At 53.3% G+C, this 18,184-nt stretch overlaps 1 protein-coding gene across 3 annotated transcripts; it reads right to left on the reverse strand.

Moving 5' to 3' along the window:
* Positions 1-113: 113 nt before the first annotated feature.
* Positions 114-17,635, reverse strand: AKAP8 (A-kinase anchoring protein 8). Of its 3 annotated transcripts, XR_009727659.1 has the most exons (14): positions 17,514-17,635; positions 12,764-12,802; positions 12,156-12,188; positions 10,910-11,192; positions 9,451-10,045; positions 7,938-8,082; positions 7,727-7,774; positions 6,795-6,891; positions 5,994-6,135; positions 5,524-5,617; positions 4,606-4,736; positions 3,836-3,931; positions 2,224-2,418; positions 751-857 (listed from the first exon to the last, which is right to left on the reverse strand). XR_009727659.1 is itself a non-coding variant. In XM_061368089.1 (13 exons), the coding sequence occupies exons 1-13, from the start codon at positions 17,530-17,532 to the stop codon at positions 390-392; spliced, it is 2,187 nt and encodes a 728-aa protein (XP_061224073.1). In that variant the 5' UTR covers positions 17,533-17,635; the 3' UTR covers positions 114-389. The 3 variants fall into 3 exon arrangements, 2 of the variants coding, with proteins under 2 accessions (XP_061224073.1, XP_061224064.1); XM_061368089.1 differs by lacking the exon at positions 2,224-2,418 and having other exon boundaries at positions 114-857; positions 7,727-7,771; XM_061368080.1 differs by lacking the exon at positions 2,224-2,418 and having other exon boundaries at positions 114-857.
* Positions 17,636-18,184: the final 549 nt, after the last annotated feature.

Raw genomic sequence — 18,184 nt, forward strand, 5'->3', positions numbered from 1 at the left:
GCATTTCCCAAGGGGAAAAAAACCTCCCTTTTTTGGGAATAAACCAATGGAAAACTCCCAAACCAGCGGATTTATGGGGATAAGGCGCCGGCATTCCAGACCCAAGGAGCCGCCGGGATCCAATCAATGCTTTTATTCATTTGCTCTAAAACCCCCCCCACAATTCCCAGGTTTCTTGGGGCTGGATCCTGCGTTTTCCATCCTAAAACACCACCACAAACAAGGGATTTTCAGGTAGGAAGCGGAAGGAATTGCTACCGGGATGAAGGAAGCTCCTCGAGGCCCTTCCCCTTTAATTAACCCCCCCCTAATTAATCAAAACTAATTAATCACCCTCATCATCACCCCAGAATCACAGCCTCTACCATCACCTTCACACCCATTCACAGTTACTCCGGTTGCGGCTCCGTGGCTGCCGCTGGAGCCTCTTCCTCCTCACTCCCCCCGGCCGCTTCCTCCTCTTCCTCCTCCTCTTTCCCTGCGCAATCCTCAGGTTCATTTTGGGGAGAAACCACTGATTTTTGGGGCTCTTCCGACGGCGCCGCCGCTTCCGACGTCGCCTCCGATGTCATCTCCTCCGCTTCCAGCTCGTCGTCTTGCAGGAACGGGGGCATCAGGAGGGGTTTGGGGGGCTGATCCTGCTGCTCCCCCAACTTCTTCAGGAATTCCTCAGCTTTGGAAAACTCTTGGGAAGCTTCGGCTGCTTCTGGTGCTTCCCCGCTTCCTCCTTCCCCTTCTTGGGTCACCTCAGTGGTGGCCGCGGTGGCTTCGGTCGCTCCTTCCCCGGCGCCGTCTCCCCCTTCCATAGCTTCATCCACGTCTTGATCCGTGATTTCATCTGTAAAGGGATCTTCTCCCTGCGGGAAAAGAGAGACAAGGAGTCAGGGAGCACCGGGAATCTCCACCGGGAACACACGGGACAGGAGGTTTAGAGCGAGTGGAAATCGGCTTGGCGACGGCCCGCTCGGGGCGTGGTGGAAACGGTAATTAAAGAGATTCCATCATGGAAAATCCCAAAGGATTTGCAGGGAAAACAAATGATCCCACACCTGGAAGGAGTGGAAAAGAGCCAGTGAAATATTAAAGGTCCCACAGGGCACCAGGGGACGGAGCCTGCGCTACGGCTCCGCTCCTCACCCGGGAGGAATTGGGGATCTAAGTGAAGACGATTCAAATCCAAAGGGAATTCCTCAACCCCGCGGCCCCGGCTCAGAGCTGCTGCCGGGTGGATTCCCCTTCCCTCGGTGGGAATTGCGGCGGCGCCTCCAGGTTTCCATCCCACCTTTTAAGTGTGTCGGGAGAGACGGAGGGATCCAGATGCGACGCGAGCTCACAGCCCTGGCGGGGACCCCAAAACCCTCCAGATTGGGGGATTTTTGGGGGGTGTTTTAGGTGCGTTTGGTTGGATTTTAGGTTGGAATTTTCACCTCGTTACCTTTATGGAAGCCGACAGCGGATCCCAGCCCCGCTCCCTGCAGGCATCGGGGGGGGCTCTGCTCACATTCCCAGAGATGGAGGTCAAAGGAGGGATGTTGCTGCTCTATGAGCATGACCTTGCCAGAGAGGAGCTGCCCAGGCTGCAAATCCGAGGGCAAATGCCTGAAATTCCCTATTTTGTTTGGCTCCCCCCCTATCGCAGGGGAAACGCAAACCTTGGATGTGACCGTGACCGGATCGACTGCCGTGGGGCAGGGAGAGAGGGCTTCGTGTTCCGGATAGGAGGAAAAAACCTCTCTGGATCCTTCCTCCTTTCCCCCTCCCACAACCCCACCCTGGGGTGAAGATCCACCTGGATCCCATTGAGCCCAGGCTGGCTGCCTCCACGTGAGAAGATCCATGCAGATGGAGGAGAAACCTCACCGTTCCTCTTCCCGAGCTGAGGAATGTGGTGCTGAGCCCTATGGAGCTGATGGGGGAGGAACTACAGAAGGGGAGGAAAAATCAACCCTCAACCTCGCGATCTGGACCCCGACGTCCGTTATCGCCGGTCAGATCTACCGGGAAAGGGGCTGTGTGAAGTCCACTCGTGGTGGAGGCTCTCCCGGCATTCCCATGGGAAAGGCGAGGGTGTCCCGCCATCCCGGAGGAGGAATCTTTAGGCCGATGGTCAAGAACTCATCTCTTGATGCGGCCCCAAGTCTTGAGTTAAGTCTCGCCCCTGGGCAGGAGCCGTGCCGAGAGCATGGGGTTGGTTTTTATGGCGAAGGCGGCTCTTGGCATTACCTGGAATCCTCAGATTTTCCTCCACCCCTTTTCAGCCTGGTTTTGCACCTGGGAATGATACGGAGACCGTGCTGGGATGGCTCCGAAGATCTCCTCCTGCCGCTGGCCAAAGCTCAGGAGCCCGGGATTCATTTAGCTCTGCCGGCAGCCTTTGATACCGTTGCTCATGGGGAGATGTGGCCGTGCCTGCGGACCCTGGCAGGGGTAGATGGAGTTGCACTTGAGTGGTTCCCGTGCTTTTGGGGGGAGAAGGGGTTAATTTAACTTTTAATTTCTTTGCTTTTTTTTTTTTTCCTGCCTTTTTTTTTGGTTTTTTTTAATGGTCGTGGAGGCCATCCGGGAGGTTTGCACCTCCCGAGGGTACCGCAGGGGTGTTTTTACCTCACCCTCCTGGTCAACGGGGATGAGAGGCCGCGGCAGGGCCATCCTGGGACAAGCTCCCAGCTCGGAGTCTCTTTTGCACTGGACCCCACTGGGGTTGGAGTCGCAGTTTTGAATGGGTTTATTGGGAATTTTACGGCTTTGGGGTTGGATTTTGGCTTTCCCCAACCCCAGCCTTGCCCCCAGCACTGGGGGGGGATGCACAAAGGGAAGCATCTGCTGCCCCATGGCTGCAACCGAGGGGTTGTCCCGCCGGATCCTGGGCTGGTCCCGGATTCCCAGGGAACCAGCAAGTAGCCACAAGTGCTTCTTTTCCTCTTCGCCCAGCGGAGGAGGTTGCGACCTTTCCTCTCTCTTGGATGCGGGTCTCAAACCCGTTGAACCCGCGCTTTAGGCCGGGAATAAGCACCCGGCATTCCCACATGGAGCGGGGTTAAACCCCCCCCATGCTCTGCAGACTGCGTTTGCCTTCCAGGCTTCCTTCTGCAATTCCGAACGCTGCGTTGGGCTTAAGCAAACCCTCCCCTGCCCTCTCCTCGTGCTCCGGTCTCGGCTCTGGAGGTCAGCTGGGTGTTCTCTGCCACTTCCCAAGGGAAGAGGAAGGAAGGGGAATATAAAGGGGACGGGGGGGCGCTAATGAGGGTGTTTTCAACGCACGGGAATGGGGTGCACCCACCTCGGGGTGCTCTGTCCCTTGGAGCTGCTGGGAGCGCCGCCAAGCCCCGGCTCTTTACACAGGGCACAAACTCCCCCTTCTCCCAGTGCAGTGGATGGAGCAGGCGCCATCCGCGTTGGATTCAATCCCAGTGGGAGTCAAGGGGTGGCTTCCCGACCCGCACGCTCACTGTGTGTGTAGGGGGGAGCCTGGTGTGTGCCCCCCCCATCCCCAGCTTCCAAAGGCTCGAGGGGTGGCCTGGGGGGGGGAAGTGGAATTCCTTTGGCTACTTTGGTTTCTTTAATTACGGTCTCGGTTTGGATGGATTCAGGATTGAGGCTGGGAATGCTGCTTGCCACATCTGCGGGTTCAATACATGAACACAAAGCAAACCGAAAAAGCACGACAAGTGTAAAAAGCACCTAGGGAAGAGAAGAAACCAGACCCAGGATTGAGAGAGCAAAAGGCAGCAGAGAGGAACCTACGTTCATCCCCATCGGATGCAGGCAGACGTCCCGTCACCGACCCGCTGCTCCAGGAGCTCGGCACCAGTTGCCAGCTTCCCGATGCACTCACCTTGAGGTATTTTTCCAGCATCTTGACGATGTGTTTGTTATTCAGGACGCTCTTAGCCACGTGTAAACTGGTTTTCTTGAACTGCTCGGCAGCCATCTGTGAAAGGAACAAACCTCTGCTGCTAATGGGAAGGGATGGGATCCAAATGGATCTGGAGGCAATGCCATCCTGCACACACTAGGGCTGGTCAGCCTCAAGAGGAGATGATGTGTGGAGACCTCAGAGCAGCTAAAGGGGGCTATAAGGATGCTGGAGAGGGACCCATCACGGACCAGAGCAGGACAAGGGGTGATGGGTTCAGACTGAAACAGGGGAGTGCAGGTTGGATATAAGGAAGAAGCTCCTTATAGTGAGGTTGCTGAGGCACTGGAATGGGTTGCCTAAGGAAGCTGTGAATGCTCCATCCCTGGCAGTGTTCAAGGCCAGGTGGGATGGAGCCTTGGATGCCATGGTTTTGTGTGAGGTGGGTGATCTTAGGTCCTTTCCAACCCAAACCATTCTATGGTTCAGCCTGCACCAGCCAAGCTGCCAAACCCCGCACGCACGAGGAACACCACATTCCCCTTTAACATCCCTTTCTGTGCTCATGTCCCCATTTCTCATCCACCTGTGTTCCAACAAACCCTGCTCAGCCCATCTGCAAGCGCCCCACGAGCCCCTGGGCAGCAGCTTCACGTCGTGGTGTGTTCAGAGACTGTGTGAGAAGGGCTTTTAGAAGCCACAAACCAACCTGGAGTGCTGGGACCGACGGAGGGGAAGGCATCGCTTACCCTGCGGTTCCTGTTGTGATCAGCAGATCTCAGGTGCCTCTGGAGAAGGTGGTTCTGTGCAGGAATCAACATGTCACAGGCCATGCAGTGAGCTGCCTCGATCTTCTTGAAGAAGTGCTCCTGGCCAATGCCTACAGGGACAAGAAGACATCAGTCAGAAGGCAAGGGACACGTTCAGCTGGTGGGTGCCTCAGGCACTACCAACAGCACTACTCCAGCACTCCTATTCCTTCCAGTGTCTGCTTTCCAAGACAAAAAGCATCCCATATGCTGCCCTAAGATGGGCAGGCCAGTTCCTCTGCTCTAAATCAGATCACCCCAACACAGTACCGAAGTGGAGGAGGAGGACAGATGGGGATAACAGCGTGGGGTACAAAGTGATCGCCTCACCCAAGGCTGGTTTTCCATCCCAAATCCATCTATTTAAGGCTGGAAGGGACAAATCAGGCTTCCCTCCCAGTGCTGGGTTTATTCCCCCACTCTTCTTAGGCTCAGCTCAGGCCCTGGAGCTTAACTCCACTCATCACTCCCAATGGCACAAGTGGATCTTTCCCCATCACCCTCACTGCCCCACCAGATCAACTTTAGCACTTAAAGAACAAAAGCAGAATCCAGCTGCGTTAACCAAACAGCCTCAAAAATCAACACTTTTGGGGTATTTTCCCCTTTTAACCTTCATTTTAGCACCTGACATTGCACAAGCCTCAGGAATCTGCTGCTCATGAACCCCCAGTGGTGCCAGGCGCTTCCTTTTCTTCATCAAGTCCATTAGTTTCTCAAAGCTGGCAAAAGCCACCCAGAACCTGCAGCTGGATGACTCCAATCCATCGTGTTTTGCTCCCAAACAACTACACCAGCGCCTTTGTCTTGCCTTCCTTGCACACTGCCTCTGTCCCTGGATACAGGACACAGGTTTACCCTTAAAAGGATCCGGCTTCTGCTTTGTGCCCTCCTTCTCGGTCAGCTCCTGGCGCCGCTTCTCGATCTTCTTGTTCCTGTTGACGATGTATTCCTGGAAGGAAGAGGAGAAAACCCAGTGTCCTCCACTGATGACCGAGGAGCTCCAAAGGGAAATGAGATCCCCAGGGAATACCCACAGGGAAGCCTGTGGTTGGGGAATGAACGAGATGAGGCCAAGCTTCTCCCTTCCCTGTCACGTTGTAACAGAGATGGGAAGATCAAACTGGAGCCAAACAGGAGCCTGCTCCCATGTCACCATCAGATTCCCTGTGGGAGATCCCAAATCCTTGATAAACGCCCCCAAAACGCAACCACTCCCTGGTCTTTATCATCTTCCCCAGCTCTGGGTGGATCAAATGAAGCCCAGTGACCCTGTTATCCCAGTATGGATGCAGGGAAGGGTTGAGCTACGCCAGCATCCCACCTACCTGCAGGAACTCCACTGTTTTATCCGGGAGCTTGGTACCAATGAACCTCAAGGTCTCCTTGTGGAATTTGCTCTGGAGATGCTTCTGGATCTCCTCCTCCTCAAAGCTGCGGAACTTGCAGACAGAACAGGCAAACTGGATCCTAAGCACAGAAGTCACAACCATGGATGAGGAATAACATTAAGATCAGAACCATCACCACCCTTGATGTGGTTTTATACCTCGTTGTTGTTCCAAGTACCACAACCCCCCAGTTTTACTCCATTTGGGACTAGGTAGAACCTGCACAGATTGAACAGCAACTCCTCCTTAAAGCTTTATGTTATGGGAGTGGATGCTAAAACCCTGGGTGAGTTTGAAAGCAATGGGCCAAATTCATGGGCGCTCTTGGATGTGGAGATCCCTGGCACCCGATAGAGAAACACTGGTGCCACCTTGGCTGCTTCATCTTGTCTTTAGGTCATTAATTGTATTGTTTTATAGCAAAGCTGCATGTACAGCCTTGTGTTTTGCTATATACAGCCTTTATAATGCTATAAAATAAAGCCATGAACGAGCTAAAGTTACATGTGTAAGTGCAGAGTGTATAAGTGCATACACAGCCTCTTAAATACCTTTCTGGACTTACTACTCTATGCTGATCCATGTATTAAACCCCACGGTATCCTCCTCTTAAAACAATCCTAAACCACACAAAAACGGGTAAAAACCTGCTGAAATCAGAGTGCAGAGCCCCCCAATGGGACCCCCCTGTTCACACGGAATAATGCTGGGAAGGGACCTGTTCGTCACTGTTCCTACCTGTCCATAGCGCGATCGCGCATGCGGTCTCTTCTCCGTTGTTTCTCCCTCTTCTTTTTCATCTCCTCATCATCATCCTCGCAGCCATCTCCTGATGCTGAGGGATAAATCAGAGTTACTCTGCTCCCCATCACACACTTGACTGGTTGAGGAATTCTGGGGCTCAATCCCTCCATTCCCTCAGCATTGGGAAGTCACAACCAGCTTTTGGTCTCGGGAAGCTCCCCCTCTCCCAAACCAGCTTCCAAGCACAGGGAAGCAGCAGCCTCTTCCCCAGCTCTCAGGCAGTACTGGGAGCTGCAGATCCAGCAGGCCTCATCTCTGCAGTGTTTTGGGGTAGAAAGCACCAGGTCCAAGGCCCATCAGCCTCAAAGGACTCAGGGAACAATCCACCTGACCCATGTTCAGGTAAAGAAGCCTCTGGGCATCTCAGTTCCCATCCTGAAAACGACCTAAAAGCAGCACCTCAAGTCCCACACGTGGGTTTCCCCAATGCAGAAGGGTGCAATGTGCCTGAGGCTGATGTGTCCTGACTGGAGATGACAATCCCAAACCAGCTGATTTGATGGGGTTAAGTCCAGGGGGCTGGGTGAGGGGGTAAATCCCTACCTTCCTCCATGAAATCACCCCGATTCCTGTTCTCCTGGAAAAGAGAAACACAAAGTGTTACTTCCTCTATGTCACCACTAAGTATTGCTTCCTACTATCAAGCTTTTACATCTATGGCTGCTCCAAGGAATGCTGTACAAGCCCCCTCCAGCCTTCCTGCATCCCCTTTAGGCATTGGAGCTGCTCTAAGGTCTCCCCTTCAGGAGCCTTCTCTTCCCCAGGCTGTCCCAGCCCAGCTCTCCCAGCTTGGCTCCAGAGCAGAGCTGCTCCAGCCCTTGGAGCACATTCCCACAAAGACTGACAGGAAACAAGGATACTTACACCTTTGTCTGCTTCATCTCCTGATTTCTCCTCTCCTTCTCCCTCATCTGCTGTGCAAAAGAAGGATTGTTTAAGTGCTGGGGGGGGATTTTGTCCCATTTAACACTCCCGTAATCAATCCCCCCACCCCAGCTTTGAAATGGAACGACTCTCAGTCAGATGAAAGAGAAAACACTTAAAACCAGTGGAAAATGGCCCAAAATGGGCTCGTACCGTTGTCGGTGTCATCTCCTTCGCTGTCAGTCTTTGCCTGTTTGCTGTCAGGCTCGTCCCCGCTCTGTGACTGTTTCCTCTTGCGTCCTCCCCCCTCTCCATCCGACCGGCCTCCGGAACGGTTCCGGAACCCTCTTCTCTTGGGCTGAAGGGGAAAGGAATCGCTGGGATCAATCGACTTGAGGCACTAAGAGAAGCCTCAAAATCAAAGTATTCCACCCATCTGCTGCATCTCAGCTCTCGTGATGCTGCAGATGGACTTTTAGCAAAGACTGGCCACGTTCCCAAGGCTGCAAGTGCCTATGTGGAGCTCGACATGGGCCAAGGATGGAGGAGGGAATGGGTAAGGAAGCAAAAGTAACGGTACAAGCAAAAGAAGAAACTGGAACGTGCTAAGATACAAAAGAGTGAACTGTTGGCAAGTTTTAAAGGTTAAGTTCCCATAGGCTTATCTGATCAACTATACACTAATTGCAGTGTGCTGCAAGATGTATCAAAGTATAATAGACTAAGCTATTGTGTATCCAATCATAATACAGCAATTGATATTGAATACATTGCATCTAATAATTGTATCTCATTGTATCTAATGAGACTACAGCAAGCTATTGTAGGTGTATCCAACTACAATACAGCGAGCTATTGTATATGTACCCCCCGTAGTTGCTGTGTGCTACATGAATATGTATCTGGTTATAATACAGCAAGCTATTGTAAGCAGATGCAGACATCAGTGTGAAAAGGATAGATGCTTTGTAATAAATGGCTTTGGTCTGATCACACTGATCCCTGATTGAGTCCATAATTTCTCTGTGGCAAGATGTGGTTTTGGTTATAAAAGGATGTTGCAGCTAGGTTACAGTGCCCCTTGTGAGTGGATCTGGGATGGGGGAAGCATTCCCAGGCTCTATTTTGACTGTAAATGGGTCTCAACAAGCTCAGTGGCACCCATCTCCATTCAGGAAAATGTGACTTATTCCACAGTGGAATAATTCATGGAAGCACCACGAATTAAGGCTCATGCTTCCCAAAGGACTCCACTTCCCAGGCAACCCACAGAAGGGAAGCAACACCCAACCCTGTGAATGCTCCATCCCTGGCAGTGTTCAAGGCCAGGTTGGACGAGGCCTTGGGTAATATGGTTTAGAGTGAGGTGTCCCTGCCCATGGCAAAGGGTTGGAACTGGATGATGTTAAGGTCCTTTCCAACCCGAACTATTCTATGATTCTATGAGGCATCCCTACCCATGGCAAGGGGTTGGAACTGGATGATGTTAAGGTCCTTTCCAACCCTAACTATTCTATGACTCTATGAGGCATCCCTACCCATGGCAAGGGGTTGGAACTGGATGATGTTAAGGTCCTTTCCAACCCGAACTATTCTATGATTCTATGAGGCATCCCTACCCATGGCAAGGGGTTGGAACTGGATGATGTTAAGGTCCTTTCCAACCCGAACTATTCTATGATTCTATAACCCTGACAAGAAACCAAACCCGACGGCGCCGACTTACCATGAGCGTGTTCATGTGCCAGGGCACCGACCCCATCCTGTCTCTGTTCCGTTGCCTCCCCATTCCATACGGCATATTCCCATACCGTCCCATTCCCATGCCCGACATCCCCATCATGCCATAGTCATAGTCTCCGTAGTCACCGTAATCCCCGTAGTCGCCATAGTCGCCGTAATCCCCATAGTCGCCGTAGTCGCCGTAATCTCCGTAGTCACCATAATCGGGAACAAGGGCTTGGGAAAAGAGGGAAGGGAGCCTGTTGGATCCGGCCCCCCCCATCCCACGCCCTCCCATATAGTTCAGCTCATTCCAACGGGCCGAGAGGCGCTCGGAACTGGACGAGGGCATGAAGTGGTCGCTGCGGTTGAAGGCGTTGAGGCGCCCGCGGTTCTGGACGCGGTTCTGAGCCCGGCCCCGCATGAGCCCGTAGTTGTTCCCTCTGGTACGTGACTGATCCCTGCGGTCAAACTGGCTCCCAAAGGAATCGTTCCGGTCGGTGCCCACGTCGCCGTAGTCGTAGCTGGGGCGATACATGTCCCGGTCGTTCATGGAGGACCTCGAGTCGTAGGAGTCGAAGGACTCGTATCTGAAAGAGCTGCGGGAGGAGAGGGTGGTCAGCACCAAGGGTGGGGGTGATGTCGCCACGCCTCACGCAGGGGTTTGCACCCTGTTTTCAACCCAATCCGTGTGGTTTTGGCCAGAAAACCATAATAAAAGTGTTAATCCCTGAAAATCCATCACTTTTTGTATCCCATTTAATCTTTTCCTTATTCTTGGTGGAATTCTCATTCGGTCCAACTGTTCCAAGCACTGCCAAGGCTACCACTATCCCGTGTCACAAGGGACTTGTCTACAGGGGTTGGGAACACTTCCAGCCTGTTCCAATGCCTGAGCACCCTTTGGGGAAGGAATTGTTCCTCAGCTCCATCTAGACCTGCCCTGGTGCAGCTTGGGGCCGTTTCCTCTTGTCCCATCCCTTGGGCGCAGAGCCCAGGCCCCTCCTGGCTCCATCCTCCTGTCAGGCACTTGTAGGGAGCAATCAGATCCCCCCCTGAGCGTTCTCTTCTCCAGCCTGAACCCCCCAGGTCCCTCAGCCCTTCCCCATCACACCTGGGCTCCAGGCCCTTCTCCAGCACCTCCATGTCTCTATTGGAGCAAGGGGCCCAGAACTGGACACAAGACTCCAGCTGCAGCCTCACCAGTGCCCGGTGCAGGGGGACAATCCCTGCCCTGGCCCTGCTGCTGCTGAGCACAAGCTCATGTCCAGCTCCATCAATCCACACCCTCAGCTCTTTTTCCATGAGCAGCTTTGGAGCCACTCTTCCCCAAGCTTAGAGCATTGCATGGGTCTGTTGTGGCCCAAGGACAGAACCCGGTTCTTCGCCCTATTGAACTTCATCTGCAGCTACATCAAAAGCCATTGTTTGCACTATAAAACAAAAGCAAGGTGCAGAATCACCTCTCCTGGTCCTCCAACCCGTCCCCGGTGCCACCACTGCCCTCCTTGGACAGCATATCCAGGCGCTGGTTGATCTTGGCAATGATGGAATCCGAGTTCTCGTTGGTGGAGTGCTCGGTGCCGTAGGAGCCGATGTGCATGGAGGAGCCGACGTCAGCATTGAGGCTCATATCCGAAGCTTTGTGGGCTTCCCAGCTGCTGGAGCTGGCAGGAGCGTAGTTGTACGAGGCTGCGGTGTTGGCGGCGGTGGTTTGGGTGTTGTAGTAGTCGTAGCCCTCATAGCCTGGCAGGAAAGGGCAAGGACAGGGGTGTTAATCCCATGTGACAGACACGGGAGGAAGAGTTTGGGTGTGAACAGAGCCCACCAGGCACGGCTGCAACGGCATCGGACCTCCCTGAAATGAAATGGGGGCTCTAAAACAGGGGAAGAGCCAAGATTCCTCTGCCCCAAGCCTCAACTGTGTGGGTCCTTAACATAAGGACATGGAGCTGCTGGAGCAAGGCCAGAGGAGGATGAGCAGGGGCTGGAGCAGCTCCCACATGGAGCCAGGCTGGGAGAAGAGAAGCTGCATGGAGACCTCAGAGCAGCTTCCAGGGTCTGAAGTGGGCTCCAAGGATGTCCATAGGGAACTTCATCAGGGATAGGACAAGGGGTGATGGGTTCAAACTGGAATAGGGGAGTTCAGCTGGGAGATAAGGAAGTTCTTCCCTAGGAGGGTGGGGGGACACTGGGATGGGTTGGATGGAGAAGGTTGGGATGCCCCATCCCTGTTCAAGGCCAGGTTGGACACAGGGCTTGGAGCAAGCTGTTCCAGTGGAAGGTGCCCCTGACCGTGGCAGTGGGTTCTGTACAGCCAAGCTGCCAGATTCCAAGGGCAAACCTTGGGTTTGGGGGGGAAACTGATATTACCCATTTTATGAATCAATAAATCAGTTCATTACTGCACCCATGTGGCTGTCCAAGACCAAGGGAGAAATGGAGATGGGAAAGAAACAGAGCTTTTCTCATCCACAAGGTCATTTCCCTGCTCTAAGGCACAGCCACCAGGACAAAGCTTTGTGATGCTCCACGGGCCTAAGCAAGGGCTACAACCATGAAGCAAGGCAAAAGGAAAGACCTGAATCAGTGATGAGGAGAGTTCTGCACCCCAATGTGGAGCAGAGACAGTTGAGGAGGTGGAAGAGAGCTGCAGAGCCCAAGCAGAGCACCCCAAACCCAGAGGTAACACTTGCAGTCAGCACATACCTTGCCAGCTCGTCGCATTCGTCCCATAGGTACCTGAAGGGGACAGAAAGAAGAGAGAGGCTCAGCTCCCAAAGCAACCAAGTCAAAAGCTGAGAGGTGAAATGGATCAAATTCAAGTTTAACTACTGGTAAAAAGGATGGGAAGGAGGAAATCAGGACTTCCAAGAGCTGATTATGGAAACGTAATGGATAATTAATAGATTTTACACGTTTCTTGAAGCACTTTTGAGTATTTTACACTTGAAAACAGCTCAAACATTCCATAAACCCCCTCAAGAAGCAGTAAAACTGCAGGTGTTTTCTCAAACTATCACTTTTCGGGGTATTTTGGTGGTGCTGTTGCTGTTTAGGCTGGAAAGGAGGGAGCCCAAAGTCCCAAATAGCCTTGGACAGGCTCTGTTTGCAGCACTAACCCCCCCTCCCCAGCAGGTTCATCACCCCCAGAACTGTGTTTCATGGTACCAGAGGAAGCAGAAATGCTTTAAAATCACTTCAAATGATTTAAAATAGGTAGAAGAGAAGAAAGGTGGAAAAAAAAGTGTTCCTGCATCCCATTATTCTAAGGATTCAAAGTAAGCTCTATTCTCAAACAGAGACACAAACCTCACCTTGAGTGTTGGTGGCTCCAGTATTCCAAGTGCCATAACCTGCAAGGAAAAGAAAGGAGCTGTTAAAGCTGGCCCAGGCCTTGCTTCTTCAATCCCTCAAGTCTTCAATTCCAGCCTTGCTCCTGCTTTTCGTTGCTTGGAGCTGCCTGATGCTGTGTTGGGACTGGATGAGCTTTAAGGTCCTTTCCAACCCAAACCATTCCATGATTCCATGAGGAGAAAATCTGTGGGATAAGTTATCCAAGGAACAGAACCAACACTGAGAACACACACTGCAGTTGTGTTGTGCCAGCAGAAGCATCCTTTTCCCTAGGGAACACTGGATATCCCCATATGTGAGCCAAGGTGAGGAATGCAATTCCAGGAGCCAGTAAAACACATGGAGCTCTTCCACTTCCCAGCACTAATTGCAAGCATTGCACTAATGAAGTGGCTTCAGTCTGGTCTCCTCCACATGTGAAGCACTGACCCAGGTGAAGGAAGCACCAATGACCCCACCGTGTTCACCAGCTCTTATTTGCCAGCAGAGGTTTGGTTTTCCTCACCAAAATAACTCATTTCTCCACTTTAAACCATTCCCAAGCTTCCAGGGTGGAATCAGCATCCTCAGGGATGAAGGGCCCTCGGTGAGCTCAGCAACACCTGAGGAACTCTGTGCTGCAATGGAACCTGGAGAGCACTGAAACAAAGCCTTGGGAGCAAAACCAATGTGCTAAAGCACTTCCCAGGAGCTTGGCTGCCCCTTCCCTGCAGGAAAATGGGGGTTTAAGCTGGACTTATTACTCTTATTGCCCACAAACCCATCCACACCTTAAAGAACATGGAATGGGTTGGGTTGAAGGGACCTTAAAGCTCATCCAGTACCAACCCTGCCACGGGCAGGGACACCTTCCATAGAGCAGCTTGCTCCAAGCCCCTGTGTCCAACCTGGCCTTGGACACTGCCAGGGATGGGGCATCCAAACCTTCTCCATCCAACCCATCCCAGTGTCCCAGCACCCTCATGGGGAAGAACTTCCCTATCTCCAGCATGAACTGGGTTCCAGTTTAAACCCATCACCCCTCGTCCTACCACTACAAAGAATGTTGGTGCCTCCTCATTTTACAAAGCTTTCATTTCTTGGAGGCCACAGCCAGTTTTCCCAAAACTTCCCTCTTTTTGGGGTGAAAATCCCCAATTTCAAAGCACAGGTTTCCTCTGGATGTCACCAAGCTTTCTCCCATCTAAGTGAGGGTGCAGAGGACCCCTCACCCTCTCCACGAGCCTGGGTTTGGTGGGGTGAAGCCCCCAGAACGCTTCCCACTGGAATTCTGAGCTCCTGTGGAAACCCCAGTCCCGACAAACAGGAACTGGCCACGTCACCATGTCTTACATCAGAGCCTTATTACTGAGCAATTTCCTTTCCCACCATTGGTGTGTCCCTGTCTGCAGCTTCGCTTCCCAATGGAATGAGGCCGGGATGTGGTCTTCCAGCTGCTGGGTGAGGTGAGACAGAGCATGGAAATCAAGGCCAAACTCCAATCCATCACCTGCAGCCACCCCAAAGCCTGGCTTGAACCCCACAGCTCAATGTTCTCACTTCTTCCCTCCAGCTCTGAGGGACACCACTGAGCTCCTCGGTTGTCCCAAGCACGATCCCAGTGTGATTCCTGCCTCCAGGCATGCTCCGAGCTGCAGAACAGCAGGAAGGGGAAGCAAACCCAGCACAGGGAAGCTCTGCTCAGGGCAGATTGCTCAGTTTCAAACCCAAAATAGCAGCAGCCATGGGATTAAAAGCAAAGAGCTCCTCTCCTTCCATTCTGAAGCTGTCTTGGAGAAAACCTTGGCGATGTTAATCCAGGAGGCAAAAAGAGCTTGGAGCTACTCAAAACCTCAGGAAGGCAGAGGGTCCTCAGCCCAAAATGCAGTGTTCTCAAAGCAAAGAGGCCAGGTTCTTCTCAAAGCAAAGAGCTCAGGGTGTCCTCAAAGCAAAGAGCTCGGGGGCTCCTCAAAGCAAAGAGCTCCGGGGCTCCTCAAAGCAAAGAGCTCGGGGGCTCCTCAAAGCAAAGAGCTCGGGGGCTCCTCAAAGCAAAGAGCTCGGGGGCTCCTCAAAGCAAAGAGCTCGGGGGCTCCTCAAAGCAAAGAGCTCGGGGGCTCCTCAAAGCAAAGAGCTCAGGATCCCAAAGACCTCAGGTTCTCAAGCAAAGACCTCAGGTTCCCAAGCAAAGACCTCAGGTTCCCAAGCAAAGACCTCAGGATCCCAAAGACCTCAGGTTCTCAAGCAAAGACCTCAGGTTCTCAAGCAAAGACCTCAGGTTCTCAAGCAAAGACCTCAGGTTCCCAAGCAAAGACCTCAGGTTCTCAAGCAAAGACCTCAGGATCCCAAAGGCCTCAGGTTCTCAAGCAAAGACCTCAGGTTCTCAAGCAAAGACCTCAGGTTCTCAAGCAAAGACCTCAGGATCCCAAGCAAAGACCTCAGGTTCTCAAGCAAAGACCTCAGGTTCTCAAGCAAAGACCTCAGGTTCCCAAGCAAAGACCTCAGGTTCTCAAGCAAAGACCTCAGGTTCTCAAGCAAAGGCCTCAGGTTCCCAAGCAAAGACCTCAGGTTCCCAAGCAAAGACCTCAGGTTCTCAAGCAAAGACCTCAGGATCTCAAGCAAAGACCTCAGGATCCCAAAGGCCTCAGGTTCCCAAGCAAAGACCTCAGGATCTCAAGCAAAGACCTCAGGTTCCCAAGCAAAGACCTCAGGATCTCAAGCAAAGACCTCAGGTTCCCAAGCAAAGACCTCAGGATCTCAAGCAAAGACCTCAGGTTCCCAAGCAAAGACCTCAGGATCTCAAGCAAAGGCCTCAGGTTCTCAAGCAAAGACCTCAGGTTCCCAAGCAAAGACCTCAGGATCTCAAGCAAAGGCCTCAGGTTCCCAAGCAAAGACCTCAGGTTCTCAAGCAAAGACCTCAGGTTCCCAAGCAAAGACCTCAGGTTCCCAAGCAAAGACCTCAGGTTCCCAAAGACCTCAGGATCCCAAAGACCTCAGGATCCCAAAGACCTCAGGTTCCCAAAGACCTCAGGATCCCAAAGTCCTCAGGCTCTCAAATTAAAGACCTCAGAGTCTCAAGCAAAGGCCTCAGGTTATCAAGCAAAGACCGCAGGATCCCAAAGACCTCAGGATCCCAAAGACCTCAGGCTCTCAAATTAAAGACCTCAGGGTCTCAAGGAGCTCAGCTTCTCCAAAGACACCCCAAGCCCTGAAGAACGTGGTTAATTCACAAGCCCAGTGCCTTATGAGCCACGTGGGTATTAAGGACTTAAGCACAGCACATCCATAACCATTCCCAGGAGGAAAAACCCCAGCGGGATAAGCCAATAAGTCCCCATCACCTTCCTATGGGATAACAAATACGATCAAATGCAGAGAAAGGGATAAAAGCCAACTCAAAAGGGAGCACGTGTCCTGATTCCCAAGACAGCAATCCCGGAGCCAGGAGGAAAGCTTGGGAACGGCCAAGCAGAGCAATGGTGAGGGATTTACTTGGTTCTGCCACTGTTTAACACCTGCAGAAGAGAAAGGCAGGATCCGGAAGGGAATTCCTTCCAGAAGCAGAGGTTCTCTGCCGATTCCAACAAAGGGCTTTATCCACGGGGAATAAAGCTTGGTTTCTGCTGGGATCGGGAAGCAATGGGGTTAATGTGCAGGCAGAGCAACCAGCGCTCATTGAAAGTGGCTTTAATCCTTAGTACAGCTTCCCACCTCCTCTTTATGCCCACAGAACCCTTTGAATGCATTGAGAAGGGCGATGAAAGCAGGGACGGAGCGATCCCATGCGTTGACATCAAGTCCTGATGAACCTTGTCTCAATCCCCACGGACAAAGCACCTCGTGGGGCAGCAGGAACGGGGAAAACACACGCCAAAAGGGCATCCTTTAGCAGCTGGAATCGTGTCATAAACCCCAAGGGTTTGCAGTAGGAGGCTCCAAAGGGGGCCACCGGGGCTCGGCCCTGGCACCTAACCCCATTTGCCACCCTTTCCCCTTTAACTAAGCGCCAACAGCCGATCCTCCTCTGTTAGGCTTCCATTTGGGTGCTTTCCTTTCAATCCCTCCCTCAGTGCTTTAGAGCCATTCAACCCCATTCAGAAGGAGGACGGCTCTTCCCCCTCCCAGATCACCAAACAAAGCTCAACGCCGTTCCGGCGCGCTCTCACCGCCTTCCTCATGGATTAACGCCTTCCCTCCCAACGCCGTTCGAACGGGAACGGAGGAAAACACCTCATGGGGGGGGGGAAGCCGGGTTGGAACGTCCGGGGGGGGGGGGCGCTGGAGGATGCTGCATCCGCCCGAAGCGGCATCAACCGGGAGGTACCGGGGCCTCCCTGCGGGTCACAACCGGAGGCCATGGAGGGGAGGGGGGGCCCGAACACAAGGGCCGGGAGGAGGCGTGCCCGCGGCCGCCATTTTGTGTCGTCTTTAGAAATGGGCCCCGCTCCATTTCCGCACCCCCCCAACAACCGGCCCCCCCCCCCCCCAACAACCAGCACCAACCCACCAATCAGCGGCGCCGTAGCGCTGAGAGACGCGGAGCTCAGCCAATCAGCGGCAGAGCCCCCTCACGGGAGGCGGGCTCAACGCGTCCCTCAGGGGGTTGATCCCCTACCCCCCCCCCTCCGGTGGTACCGGGAGCCGCAGCTGAGGGAACCGGGAGGACCGAGCTGCTGCCACCGCTGCCCATGGAGGAACGGGAAGCGGCGGCCCCCGTTGCCGCCCGGCACCTACCGCCATAGCCCTGCTCCATCGCTGCCCTCCGCCTCCGGGCCTCGGCGCCGCACTGCCCGCCCGAGCGTGCCACTGCGCAGGCGCACAACGCCCGCCGCCCATTGGGCCTCTCGGCTGCTCTGCCCCGCCCACGAAGCGCTCCATTGGCTCCTCCAAAAGCCCGCCCCTCATGCGCTATTGGTTGAGCTCGCCCAGAGGCACCGCCCTCCCTTCTCCCACTAGCCAGCGAGCGCGCCTGTCATCACCCGTTCCCCGATCCTATTGGTGGAGGCTGTCAATCATACCCGTTCCCTCTCCTAATTGGGCGGCTGTAACGACAGCGTGCCCTGCCTTAGGCATTTCCCCAGGGAACTGGGGGAGGAAAAGGCTCCGAAACACCCCAAATTCACCCCAAATCGCGCTGGAATTGCTTTATTTGGGGGTATTCCTTCTCCCTGGATGAGGCTGCCTCTGGAATACCGCTGCAGAGCAGCAGGAGGCAGCAGTGCATGTGGAGCTTATAATTATGAGCTAATAATAGCTAATTAATAACTAATTAATAACTGATTAACTAATAAATGACCCAAAACGTTAATAGAAACCGATGTCTTGATGGAACAACGGGAACCACGCGTGAAATGGGCTCCAGAGCCAATACCCCCCCCCCTTCTCTATGGGGAGCATTGGAATAT

The sequence above is a fragment of the Neopsephotus bourkii genome, unplaced genomic scaffold (genome assembly GCF_033783945.1).
Source record: "Neopsephotus bourkii isolate Nb327-2 ecotype Australia unplaced genomic scaffold, CSIRO-AGI_Nbou_v1 NB_133, whole genome shotgun sequence".
NCBI lineage: Eukaryota > Metazoa > Chordata > Aves > Psittaciformes > Psittacidae > Neopsephotus > Neopsephotus bourkii.

Excerpts from the sequence above, each read along its gene's own strand:
- AKAP8 (XM_061368080.1), bottom strand. Across the intron at positions 8,083-9,450 it reads GGCACATGAACACGCTCATG|CCCAAGAGAAGAGGGTTCCG; the intron begins GTAAGTCGGCGC and ends TTTCCCCTTCAG. Across the intron at positions 4,737-5,523 it reads GAAGCCGGATCCTTTTAAGG|GCATTGGCCAGGAGCACTTC; the intron begins GTAAACCTGTGT and ends TTGTCCCTGTAG.